Source organism: Culex quinquefasciatus, chromosome 3 (genome assembly GCF_015732765.1).
Source record: "Culex quinquefasciatus strain JHB chromosome 3, VPISU_Cqui_1.0_pri_paternal, whole genome shotgun sequence".
Classification (NCBI taxonomy): Eukaryota; Metazoa; Arthropoda; class Insecta; order Diptera; family Culicidae; genus Culex; species Culex quinquefasciatus.
The window spans coordinates 197,978,383-197,992,925 of record NC_051863.1 but is presented as its reverse complement, the minus strand read 5'-3'; the positions used below and the strand labels follow the sequence as shown (position 1 = coordinate 197,992,925).

The 14,543-nt window shown below is 36.5% G+C and overlaps 1 protein-coding gene across 6 annotated transcripts in view; it reads left to right on the top strand.

The window, feature by feature from the left end:
- The window catches only part of LOC6031090 (putative mediator of RNA polymerase II transcription subunit 26), a 215,100-nt gene that overhangs the window by 168,139 nt on the left and 32,418 nt on the right, over positions 1 to 14,543 (top strand). For 5 of the 6 annotated variants that reach the window (XM_038258644.1, XM_038258642.1, XM_038258643.1 and 2 more), the window contains one exon: positions 1,130 to 1,361. In XM_038258644.1, the coding sequence (XP_038114572.1) occupies positions 1,130 to 1,361 (232 nt within the window). Of the gene's footprint in view, positions 1 to 1,129; positions 1,362 to 14,543 lie in introns of those variants that run through there. The other variant, XM_038258640.1, reaches the window with a different exon arrangement.

Genomic DNA, 14,543 nt, shown 5'->3' with positions numbered 1-14,543 from the left:
AAAATTAAAATTTGTAAACAAGCACTAAGACTTTTGTGTTTTAAATCATTCAAATTATTAAGATGCACTGGAGCCATTTTCCATGAAATACATTTAAAAAAGGATTATCCATGAACAAAACTTGTTTGTAATTTTGAGCTACAGTCCCACAAAGTTTGCCAAAATCTTCCCAAGAGAAACGCAGTTTAAAAAATAAGAACAACATATTGTCTGTGATACAAAATAAAAATAAGAGAGACAAGATAATCTTTTCAAATTTTGCAGTGTTATTACAATCTTAATCTGTTAGGTTTGTGTCTTGATTTATAAATATATTTTAAAAATAAATAACAACAATTTAATTTTAATCTATGCTTTCAAGATCTGAAAATACCCATTCTTTTACGCTACGTGTTCAGAATCTCGTCCCAAATGCCTCTATGCACTCTCACATTCACTGCACACCACACCATCGCTTCACGACCCAAATTACGTTCCCTGGTCCAACGTCTGTCGTCTGTTCTGGCATCACCTTCCGCCAGATCACCTGTCCTCGTGCAGCTCATGCAGCATCCACTTCTCAGACTGCACCTCGCCTCCCTGAGATCGTCTCATTTAAGCAGGCAAAACTCTCGTTTTCACCTAATTTAACATTTCATATTCAAAAGACGTGGCTCTCACGACACACACACACACATTCACCCATAGTCGTGTCGACGTCGACGAGCGCGCCGTGCTAGTGAGCAAACAAAACTCTCTGGCGTGCTCAAATATTCAAAAACTGTTCGCTAAGAAAATGTCAACTTTATTAAAGAAATATAATTAACAGGAATGCTCCTTCGCTGACTCTCTGTCTCTGTCCCGTCACTTTGGCAGACGTTCGCCCTGAATCACACCCTCAGAGCTGAGCGAGACGAGAAGGTTAACGAATTTCTGCTTTTTGGTATATGTCGTTTTAAATATGCATAGACACTAGTGAAAGAAGAAGTATCTACCTTTAAAAAAAACTTTTTTTCTCTCATCGCGGTGAGCGAAAAGTTTTCCCGCCCAAATCAACATACTTAAACTGTTGGCTGCACAAACTTTCCCCCTAACGAGATCTCACTAATATCGTTTCGTCTCGTCTTGTGCGTTCTCCCTTCTCTTGCAGCCCGAACAACAGAACCAGCCCCAATATCAACCCCAACCAACGCAGGCCTTCCAACCTTTAGTGTCGCAACAACAACAACAGTTTTACCAGCCAGAACCACAACAACAACAACAGCTTCATCAACACCAGCCAGAACCAGTTCCATTCTTCACCACCTTACGCAGCGAACCTCCAATGTCGCAGGAACCGGCTCCGGTCTACCAAACCCAACCAGTTGCTGCTATTTATCAAGGTAGGTCAACATTATTTTGTGAATTTGGGAAATTAAACACTCAACATATTCGTTTTGCAAAGTTTTTTTTTATAAAACATGAAAATTATTTATTTTTAAGGTGATTCGTAATACAAATGTATGGCTTATCATTTCCCATGAAAATTTCGAATGCACTCTAAATAACATTGCCAAATTTCGTTGAAATAGTTCATGTTGGTTGCAAAAATTCCACGAAACCGTTGGCAAAATAATAATACTAATTGAGATGAAAAACGCGAAACGGTACAGATTTCCGTAGAATTTACCTTCCAAAGCTGCAATTTGTGGCGCAAAAGTTTGCAACAATGACAACGATTCCAGTGCGCAGTTATTCATCAGCGCCATTCGATTGCAATGATCGCGAAATGCGCTTGCAATGATGGCCACAATAAAATCGCTTTGATGCATCGTACTGCGACTTCCCCCCGAACTCGTTCAGCAAAACAAAATGCCACAAAACGAGCAAATATTTGTGCGGACGGAAATTTTCCACCAGCGTCCTTTAGTTTTGAGCCCCCAGGAGACCCCCCCATCAGATCAGACGTCCGCCCCAATAAAAGAGAAAAGAGAATTTAAAACTCACCTCAGCCCCGAGGTGTGTTTTGCGTTTCACCACACCGCACATCGTCACCATCCTCCCTAAATCCACCGGTCGTAATGCCCTCTGCTTGGGAATGCATGGCACGGAGCAAATGCAGCATGCGACTTCAGCACTCTTATTTATTCAAGAATTGTCCCCAAGTTCCGACAGACGTACGTTCACGCACGCACAGATACACACAAGTATTCCCACATACACACACAGATGTGGCACACACTAACCCTTGAAGCAACAGTTAGAACTTTGAATCACGAAAAACTATGAAAAGCAGCAAGTCACAATGAAGTATCATGCGTCTCCATTGAACTTCTAGTATTGTGTTACTTTTGAGGAGACGCATGGTGCTTTAAGTTTAATCTGTACTGTGAATAAAAAGTTTTTTTTTATTCTGCTGAAAAGCTCAACCAAACCACGATTAACATTTTTATTTTATTTATGTAAATATGGTAGCTTACCGTATTAAATCCAGATTGCCAGATAAAACTGTCAGAAATGTCGGATTTTTTGATAGCCGGTCTAGTGTATGATAAATTCGTACAAAATGGGGTTTTTTCATAAAATTATTTTTATTAGGTCCTTTTCGTTACTGGGACCTGGTTAGGACCGAGTCAGCTTTTGTAATTACATTTTTCTTAAAGCTAAGAGTAATTACAGAGGATCTTGTGTACAAAATGGGTATGTAAGTGAAAGAAATTCCAAATGTTTTCTGATCGATTTGGTGTCTTCGGCAAAGGTGTAAGTTATGAGTCCTTAATTTTTTGGAAAAAAAATATGTACATACACGGAAATCAATCCGATATTTAACTTTTAACTTTTTTACTAAGAAATTCAAAAAAAACATTAAAAATATTTTGATATGTTTTAGAAGATTTTCTGGTTTTTGATCTTTTCAATAATTATAATTCAAAAAATTTGTAATTTGAGCAACTCTCTACAAAATCGGACGATTTCGACCATTTTTATTTTTTGGATTTTTTTATTTTGCTTCCTATGACCAATGAAGCTATTTTGTGTCAATGGTTCACCCATACAAGTCTCCATACAATTTCGGCTGCTGTCCATACAAAAATGGTACGTAAATATTCAAACAGATGTAACTTTTGAGTGAATTTTCTGATCAATTTGGTGTTTTCGGAAAAATTGTAGGTATTGTTGAGGACTATTAAGAAAAAAATAGGTACAAGGAAAAAAATTGCAGAATTTTTAATCAGCTTTTTATTACAAAAACTCAGTTTCCCAAAATATTTTTTTGATTTTCGAGATTGTTTATATGTTTTAGGGACAAAAACCCACAACTTTTAAGCAATACAGAAACATGGTCAAAAAATCTGCCGCTGAGTTATGATTTTTTGAAAAAATAGTGATTTTTGGAAAAAATCGAAATTTAATTTTTGCGTTGAATTTGACATAAAAATTTGACGTAATTTTTTGCATTGAAGATTGGACCTCTAGTTGCTGAGATACAGCGGCTTAAAAAAAGAAACACGAAAATTGAAGTTTTCTAAGTCTCACCCAAACAACCCACCATTTTCTAATGTCGATATCTTCGCAACTACTGATCCGATTTTCAATATTAAAACATGAAACATTTGTGAAATTTTCCGATCTTTTCGAAAAAAATATTTTGAAAAAAATTAAATCAAGACTAACAATTCAAAAGGACGTAATATTTAGTTTTTGGTCCTTTTAAAATGTTAGTTAGCTTCACAAAGTTTGAGCCAAATAAAAAATTACAAATAAAATCCATTTCCGGGTTTGGTAGAGAATTACTCATTTGGTTTCAGCTATGAAATTAGGAAAATTATCTTTTTGTAGACCGTTTCATAAGTAAAGCTTGGTTTTGAAATTTTGGACATCTTTTAATTTAAAAGATTAGATAATTTCACCAGAGTTTCACATTTTAACATTGGAAATCGGATCAATAGTTTTCAAGATATCGTCAGTTGAAACATACAGGCTGATTAGGTAACACCTAGAAAAAAACATTTTCATCGATTCAAAAAAAAATTGGAAATTTTCTCAGCAGTTCAAAAATATGTTTTCCATAAATGCTTTTCTTTCCAGAAATATTTTTAATGTGCAAAGAATATTATGAATCAAAAATTTATTTTTAAGATTGGTATAACTTCAAAACAATTATTATTTTTATTTTATTTATTTTTTTTTTTGAAAACATAATGTTATGTTTTCGATTGCAAGTTCAACTAAGCTTTAAAAAAAATATTTTTGTAATATTTTTGTCAAGGTTTTCAATATTTTCCAAAAAAGCATGATTTAAAGAATCATATCTCCTAAACTAAATTTTGGATGTCTTTTTTAGTCTCCTAAAACATAAATTTTGGAAATTTTTGATCACTTTCAGAAATATGTTGGGCAATTGGGTTAGAAGCAACAATATATATCAACATTTTTTTTTGTCTGAACTACAACTTTGTAAAACATTGAAACACTCCTTTAAAAAAACCCTGCGAAATAAAAAAACAATGTTTAAATGAAAAAAATGCTTAAAATGAAAAATTACCCCTAAAATGACAAGTCCCAAAAATGTTTTCAGTCGAGTTACGAAAAAAGGCAGAATTTTTGAATTTGTAATTTTTTTTCATCAAATATACGGGTTTTCGGAATTCTAAGAACGATAGGGTAGAGGACCCAGAAATCGCCCACTTTATAGAGGCAATCTTGGAAATTTGATGAGAATTTGATGGCAAATTATGGTTTTTGGTTCTATTTGTTGTAGAACGTTGATAAACTATTTGATTTTAAGTTTCCACAAGGTTTTTATCATTTACGTGTTCATTTTTTATAAAATTTTGCGTTTTTATAAAGTGCTCTGAAGAGCCTATTTTCGCCCCCCTAAATCCAATTTTCGCCCACCCTTGGAACCAGTTTTCGCCCACGACAAAAATCAAGAAATCAAATGAAATTATGATACAGAGCTAAGCAAATATGGTCTCCTATTGATACACAACATGTTCCCGAAGCTAAATTTCATTGATGTGCACATATTTTGTCGTACATATTATAAATTGAGGTTCAAAAAATCCCAGGAGTTTTTTTTCAGATATCCTGCTTATTTTGAGATTCTCTGTCTATTATAACTAAAACCAAAACATGTTCTCACTCTCTCTCAAAAAATATGACTGAATCAAAATTTGTGATAGAACTCATGTGTCCCTGTTCACCCAAGAGGCACACAGTTACAATTAGCTCCATGTTGTTGTTGATTTTGTTAGGGAAGCTTTAGCCCTATGGGTCATTTGCTCCCGAATTGACTCAAAAAACATAAAACATCGAGTACCGTAAACTGGGGTGACTTTGGTAGGTTTTTCAAATGCCCGTCAAATAAGTATCTAAACATTTTTGAGAATTTTAAGTATGTAAGCATTAAGGGATAGCTTATTATTGAACATATATGCAAAAATGTGACTGGATGTATCAAAATTAGTGGCCAAATCAAATTTCTATCAATGTCACCCCGGGCTATCAAAGTCACCCCAGTTTACGGTACCTCTTAATAAAAATATTAAAGTACATGTGCAACTACTTCTCCATCCTCTGCTTAATTTGTTATCCTATGTACCAGTAAACTTTTACAACATTTGAACCAAAACCCCTTATGAATGAAAGTAATTAAAATTAATGATTATTTAACCTTTACAAATAATCTAGAATGTTCCACATATATTTTCAAGCACATTTCGCTGCGATTAGATTCGTTTTTATGGTAAACGAAAACTGGTTCTAGTTAAAATCTTAAAACACAATACTAGATTTCGCCCTGGTCGAAAATTGGATCGCATGTTTTTTCATGACCCCAGAAATCGCCCACTTTATTTTATTGAAATAACCTTTGGTAAACGTTTAAAACAGGTAAATCACTAGATTTTCATGAAATTCAGACATACAGTGAACTAATGAATTATTCATTTACCTTATTTTCGGACAAAATGAGTTGTTTTCCCTCATTAACATTATTACCCGCTGTAGTCTAAATTGACAAAAATATGGCGGCTGCAGTAAGGCTTTTTTTGAAAAGCTTATAAAAACTTAATAATCAATAGAAATTCATTAGGAAAGTTTCAATTAGTACTAGAAATGAATGAATATGTAAACCTGCATAATAAATTCAACCAAAAAACGGTATGAGTTTGCTAAATACAGATTAAATCCAGTAGGTGGGCGAAAACTGGAGCAGGGCGAAAACTGGGTCCTCTACCCTATCCATTCGGGCGTCCAATTTAACATAAAAGTCACTTTCATAAATGAAACTGCACCTTCGTAACGAAATATCGAAAAATGGAGCTCAGATTCGTGATCAGGGACAAAAATTGCTCCTTAGGACAAAGTTTCAGGCAAATCAAAGAGGGTTCGAGTAACTTTTCCCGATTTTGTGTGTTTTACCCAGAAGTAATTAAGTGTATATTCGAAAATTAAATGTGAAGAGCTATGAAATCACGACATTAAATTACCAAATTTTCAAATTACCGAAATGGACACGAATTTCTTAGCTTTGACAAATAAAATCCAAAATTTAGAACAGGAAAATGATAACCAACCAAGGTACAATTTTCCCGTCCCTCGCGCAGCAAAATGTGCTGCTGCACTCGGCGTGTGTGTATGTGTGTTTACCCACGTACCATATTTGAGTGACATGTGCAACGGCAACGTCGCCGGTGCACTCGTGCATCAACGCGAGGTCCACCCCCGCCGTTGGCGTTGGCGGTGGTCCTCCCCACTTTGGCCAGCTCTCTCCGGGCTTCCCGCGAACGAGTTATGCTCACATGACGGTGAAAAATGATATTATCAGACGATCTCTTGAGCTCAAAATGACTGAACATGATGGTGCCGATGATGACGTAGCGAGGTGAGCTCAACCGGAAGAAGGGCCGTTTTGCCCGGTAGGAATACACGCTAAAGTGAAAGGACATTTATCGATAAGAAATTAATCTCTTTGCAATTTCACAAAATTTCGATTAGACTGAATGTGGCCGTTGACTTATTTTTTTTTTTAATTTTTAAGGGTAATTTTGAATTAACCGTGTACTTTTCCCAAACGGTACGTTGAACACTCATTGAAATGCGTTACGATGTGCGAAAAGAAAACGACAACAGGTGACCTGTGCACACACACTAATACACATATAGCTACGTGTGCACCTCTCTCATCGTTATGCAGCCGATGATTTTGAGGCTTGCCTTCGCTCATTCGTTTACCATGTCAAAGCTCTTTTGCACCTTTTCTGTGCCTCTATCTCATCCTAATTTTTTTTTTTGCTCTTGAGTGTGTGTGTACTCCAAACATATATTTGCATATTGCACTTTTTTATATTCCCATTAGTGAATGTAGAAAGGGGACAAAAACACTCACGCAAGCAAACAAGCGGCAAAAGGACAGCTTCCTCCATGTTTGCTGATAATAGATCACTTGTCGTGTATGGTCCCTCTGTACACAGAGTCGTCCTTGCCGTGCCGGAACTTGCCGGGAATCGTACCCCTCTTTACCTTTAATTCAGTTGCGTTTGGATGACATGAACACACGTTCTCCGAAGTGATTGAAGATTGTGTGGAGGTAAACTGCTACAACAGTATTTCGGTTAAGATGTGGCCATGAAAATGTTTGACAGGTCTTTTTCAACACTTTCTTAAAAGAAAAAATATTTTCAAATTTGGTTCAAAAAAACAAACAAAACTTTAATACAATAGTTAATTATTTCAAATTTCCTTGGAACACATGACAATGTCTCAATTTCAATGTGTCTTACATATTCACTTGGAAACAGTGATTTTAGCGGATTGCAGACTGGATTTCGCCATGTATATATGTTTATTTTCAAGAACAGCATGCCTGAGAATTGATAATTGGAAATAAATCAGATTTTCAAGACCAGCTCCACTTTTTTAAGAGGACAAGGGAAAATCTCCAAATAAATATCGCTTGGAGTTGGCCGGTTTTCGGGAAGTTATAAATTCTAGAATATGCTCTCAGCCAGCGTTACGACCAATGGGGCCATCCATAAACCACCAACCATATATTTAATAACTCGATAGCCTATCTGACCCCAGCAGTCTCAACTTCGCAGAAAGGATCAACCAAAACGCAAATGCGCGCGTCAAATGCGAGGGCATACAAGGACAAACGATGTCACACACACACACACAAACTATTTGCATTCCTGTTTGTTCCGGAACCGGCTTACGCCAAGAAGAATTGTCTCTTATGTAAATTCGCTTTTTCATTTTCCCGATTGTTCCTACGCCACCATCCACGGTCGTCGGGAATGCTCACGTCTGCTGGCAACCCTGCTGCAGCACACGATGCGATGCCGGCGGATTAAAGTCGTTGAGGATACGCAGCGTTTTTTTTTTCTTCTCCGACCTTCTTTTTTTGTGTTCCCGGGAATGCATGAGTTGTACCAACGACGAACGGGATCTGTGTCCGTTTGTAAGATTTACGAACGGATTATCCTTGGCCGGTATTAAGCGACTTGTCGACAGTGCTTTACCTTCGAGGAAACGAACAGGACTCCATAACGACATGCTTAGGGAAATTAAGTCACTCCTTCTCGGTTCGAAATGAAAGTGGAATTGAAAAATTGTCTTATGAAAAAAATGCAATTACAATACATTTGGAATTTAAAGTTGTTCAATCCAACCAAAAGTGTTTCAAATTACAACATTGTATTCAACGAGTCGATTCTTTAATTACGAATCACTCAAATCGAAAACAACTTACCACACATGAAATCAGCTATTTATGCCAAATCCCGTAAATAACTTTATAAATAACTCCCATCAACTGCACCAGAGTGTATGAAACCATCAAACCGCACTACGCAATCGAGCCGGAAATGAGTTATTTCCGAGCGTAGATCATCAACCCACTCCCGTTCCGATTATTTATGGTTACACACATGATCCACTATCATCGGTGATGCGATTAACCTAATAATTCTTACCCCCGATGAATGGCTTGTCTCTGCACCTTCACCAGCAGTTATAAAACAATATCAACGATCTCGTCAAAATTGACACTAAATCAATTTTCCGCACTTGCACTTATTTTCGTCCGCTGTTTCATAACTCATTCTCACCCTCCCCGGGTCGGGCCTGGCTGGCTTTGTGAACAACCCTTTTATTATAGGGATGGCCTTTTTATGGTCACGTGGGACGTCACCACGCAGCCGGAAGCCGGCAGCGCAAATCCAGTCCAAGGTTAGTTAAACAAAACAACCGATGACAAATGATAGTGTCATCGGCGGCGTGAGTACACACACACGCACTCGTGGGAATTGTGTTGTAACATTAGGGCGATCAGAAATTGTTGGTAATCCTGGAAGTTCATAAATAAATATTTTTTTTTTCTTTGGCATTCTTTTTTTTTTCTAATTGTCTGCTCTACAACTTTGTAGAACACTCTAAAAAATATCCCTGCAAAGTTAGAAAAAACACGAAATTTTAAAATGATTTTTTTATGGTCGAGTAACGGAAAATGGCAGAGTTTTTAAAACTTTTTTAGTGTTTTTTTTTTTCAATGAAAAATACGTTTTTTCGGAATTCTGAGTACGCCATCAAATCGGGCGTACAATTTTACATAAAAGTCCCTTTGACACCAAATTTCTATCTCATCACCGTTTCAGGCTGCAAATTATTGAAAAACACCTCTTTTTTCGCATGTTCAAAAATGGAAGGGTTCGTACCGCCCCTCCGTCACGAGATATCAAAAAACGGACCTCGGATTCGTGATCAGGGACAAAAGTTGGTCCGATTTTCAATGTTAAAATATGAAGCATTCGTGACATCTTTTTGAAAACAATATTTTCAATTTTTTTTAAATCAAGACTAACATTTCAAAAGGGCGTAATATTAAACTTAAAGTTTTTTTTTAAAATATAAAAATATGTTTGACTGCATGAAGTAATGAAAATAATTTTATATTTTTTTAATAAAAAACAGTAAGTTTGAGAAATACAAGTCCTTTACAATTTCAAAATCAGTTTTATTTTCTCAAGTCGCCCTACCTTTTGTTGTCACGTTAAAACCCCGCGAAAAGCAGTAGAAGTATGAATGGTATGACCATTGGAAGGCGCGGTGCACCACCACCGAATGCGGCGGCGACCCGTATTCGACCCTACCGGCCCCGAGCATTACGGTGGTGGCCACATGCCACATTACGCTTCAAGTCCCTCGGATGCAATTTGTCGCGTTATTATTTATAGATGTGCACCACAATATACGACCGCTCCATAATCTTCCTGGACAAGATTTTTTTTTTGCTCGCCACGTGTGCACGTGTGTTTGTGTGTGTGTGTTTGCTAGTGCAAATTTTATGCTTCCTCCCTTGTGCAGTGTTCCCAGTTTTGGAGGGAAAAAGCCTTGCAGCCAGCGCAGCGCATTGCGGTGATAAATGGCCCAAAGGAAGTTTTTCATTTTACAGTCTGCTGAGTTTGTTATTGATGCCGATCGGAAAATGCAAAAGGTTTTCTGTTTTCCGCGGCGGGTGCACTTTTGTTTGCCCGACGACGCACATTTTCAAAGGGGAATGCTCGGAAATATTGCCGTTGACATTAGCTGAATTTCAGCGCCACCCATTTCAGCGTGGGAGGGGAAAAGTTGCACAATTCCAAACACGTATGGCACATCCAACGCGCGCGAACATAAACACCTGTAATCGGTTCACACACTCACACTCACTCGCCTCACAAACACAGCTTTGTAAGACGGAATCGTTCACCCTTCGTGGCACATAAAAGTCGTCCCGCGAAGAATCAGTGGGAGTTTTCTCCCTTCAACACCACACGTTCGATCGATTTGACGTGAACTCATAAATTGCTAAAATAAATTCAATTTAATGATAGAAAGCTCGTTTCAACATATCAAATATTCATTCACCCATGAGTTGAGGTGGAAGGTGAGGAATCGCAGAGCCTGACGTCATGCCTTATATCTTGAAGAAGAAGAAAAAAGATTTTCTTTTCTGAAAACGGAGCGTGAATTGATTTCCAGACTGTTAAATTGACAATTTCAAATTTAAATTCCACGAAATTTTCTAAAAATACAGCAAAGTCCCAGTCCCATCTCTGTCATGATTGGCCAAGCGATAACAGATTATGATAATGTTTTATTCGTCCTGATGGAGCACCTTTTTTCCGCTCGAACAAGTCTTTTTCTTTTCCAACATTGTGTGTCCAAACGATGACGACGTCCGATGATCATGCTCTCTTCCGGGAAGTTGTCACGAACAGCAAGGCTAACATTCTGCAAACTTGCACCTTAAGCACACAGCATGCACAAAAGCAGCATCCTCGTATGTGCTCATTCGGTCGGAATGTGCTAATGCCAAGAAGCGCACACCCACGTCGCTCGTTGGGACTTCTTCGTTTAAACTGGAATCATCTTCTATCAGGGCTCATCTGTATTTTTAATTTCATGGAAAAGATCTGACACCAACACAAAAAAAGGTTTCACAAAAAAAATTAAAAAATCGCTCTTTTCAAACCTCACACGAGCGCTTTCTTCCAGTTCGATTCCACATCTTACAAAGAAAGTGATTTCCATCCGTTTCTCCCCCACGTGGAAGATGAAAAGATCAGCAAAGTTGTGTTAAACCCGCAGGGGTGGGGTGGTGGCGAGTTTTGCATAAAATTCACGCGCGCATTTCTGCACATTTTTGCAAAGCAACAGGAGCGGCGGAAAACGCGAGGAGGGGAAATTAAATTGAAAATCATGTTTCTGATCGTTTAAACCGGAAAAAATGACCATCTCAAACAATCTGCGTTGTGGGAAGAAAAATTAAGAGGAATTTTGGCGATTCTAAAGAATTAAAAATAAAGACACAAGCAACTTTTTTTCAAAAATAAAGTATTGATTGGATTGGCGTTCACCTTGAAGAACATATTGGCTCTGTTTTATTGCGTTTAACAGATTCTCTGTATCGAAATTCCAAAAGTTTATTCAGTAATCTTTGATGGTTTAATATTACCTCTTTTATGATTGAAAAGGTTGAAACATAGAATTTCACATAAAAAGAGGTTAAAATTCAGCGAATAATTACAGAGAAACTTACTTTGAGTTTTTTTTATATGAATGTATAAACTTCATTTTTATCAACAACGAAAAAATGCAAACACAAAACAAAATGTCAAAACTAAATCAACAAAATTTCAAATTCCTCCCAAAAGTCCTTTTTGTTATTGTTTCTTCCCTATGAAAAACAGTGAAATTTTAACATAAACTTCAAAAACATTTCTCTTAATCAGAATTCATGCCAAGAATTTATGAAAAAGAATAATTTTTTGACTCGATAAAAACCTTTGACAAATTACCACTGTGTTGTGTATTGGTAATTTTTCAAAGGTTTTTATCGAGTCAAAAAAATATTCATTTTCATAAATTCTTGGCATGAATTCTGATTAAGAGAAATGTTTTTGAAGTTTATGTTAAAATTTCACTGTTTTTCATAGGGAAGATACAATAACAAAAAGGACTTTTGGGAGGAATTTGAAATTTTGTTGATTTAGTTTTGACATTTTGTTTTGTGAAGAACTCCCATAACTTAAGAAGTGTGTTTTTTTTTTTTTTAAGATAAGATTTCAGATTTTGTTGAATTTTTACAACTTTAAATTTCTCTAACTTGGGAAATGCGTTAATTTTTTTAAATTCGAATTCAATAAATTTAGTTTTTAGTTAAAATGAAACTACAATTTAATATTTTTTTTAATTAAATTTTGAACTAACTTAAGGGGTTACATGTAAATCGAAAAAATGTTAGTGGTTGGTATGAGCACACATTAAACTTGTTCTAAAACTGTTTTCAGGGCATTCTTATATATTTTCATCTATTAACAAAACAATTTTGAAAACATTTGGTTGTATCATTGCCGAGATATAGTTATTTGAAGTTAGCAGTTTCATAAAACGGGTTTACTCAACACCAAATCAGCTCAAAATTTTGGTTTTTCTTAATAAATACAAAAAATCTAATAAGATAGCTTATTTTGAAATAATTGAAGCATAAAATAAGCATTAAAAAATGTAAAAAATATACAAACAAGAATGCGCTAATGTTGTAAGTTCCAGTTAAGAAAGTGGGCTGTTTCCAAAGAAGAAGTTTTATGTAATTTGTAATTGTAATTTGTTGCTTTATTGGATACGATAACTTGTAGTGTGTACTTTTTGTCAAGTCAAGGAAGGAACTGTAGGATTTTACAATAGAGCCAAAATAAAGATAAACAAATTTTCCAAACAAAGTTAATTAAAAAGTTTAAAACTAATTTAGAAATGAGCTTCTGATTGCACTTTTAAATGCCGACAATGTGGGTTTAGTTTTCAGCTCCAGAGGGAGGTTGTTCCAGCACTTAACCCCGGAAACCAGCACACTCCTCCCACTTATCGTTGTGTGCCTGGGGGTGATGAACGATCTGGTTCGTTGCAGTTGTCCACGTAGAATTTTTCATTATTCCCGATAAATCTGAATGATGTAAAGACAAAGTAGAAATAAAGTAGACCTCCCACATTCAAGAAACACCTTCATTTTGCTCATAATTCCATGCAAAATTATCATTCAGTTCATTAACCAACAGGTAAGCTTGAGTTTACTTTGCTTTTTGATTTTTCATTTATTTTCATTGATCTCTGAAATAAAATTTAAGGAAACCTTTTCAAATTAAGCTTAAAGCAAATCCTTTCGTTCAATTAACGATTTTCGACGAAAAGCACCACAACTGCGAGATAATTACCTTTAAATACATATCTGAAATTATTCCCTCTAGAAGCCATAAACTTTCCGAACGGCTCAATCTGCTAATTTCCTCGATAAGTTCAATAACAATCAACACACGCGAGGCACAATTCCATCCAACTCGGTGATCCGAGAAAATATCTGCTCTCCCACCCCCTCGCTCACTAGAGGCCTGTTATTTATTGAGCCGTTATTTATTTATTTTGAAAGTCGTAAACGAATTGAAACCCCGATTTGCTGGAATGCCACCAGCCAGCACCTTCCGCCGCGCTTCCACCGTAGAGATTTATAATGATAAAAACTTTAAGCGCGCCATCTAACCTAACACCTCCCCCCGACCAACCCCCCTCAAGTCACAGGGGGTGGGGCACTGAGGATTTGAAGAGTTTAATGGTGTCGTCGCGTTTCAAAAATTTATAGCTCCATTTTTATATCACTTTCATTTCAATTTCGGCACATTAATCTTATATGCTCGTTTGGAGTTCGAAATCGTATCGAACGAGGCACTACAGAATTACGTTTATTTATGATATTTTTTAGATCGATTTGATTTAATCTTACCTCTCGAGGACAAACAGAGAAACGATAGATATTCAGTGAAATATTGATCGATTGAGGGTAATCTATCTAATGCCGAAGTATCACGCGTCTCCATGAAACAACTTTATATTGTGTTGTATTTTGAATATTCAGTTCAGAGATACAAAGGAAGAGCAGGGAAATGCAACAATTTAACAATGAAGATTTTCCACACGAAATCACCGCCCAAAAATCCTTCGACCGTGAACCCCTGCAGAGCGGCGTTCGTCCAACTGCCACGTGC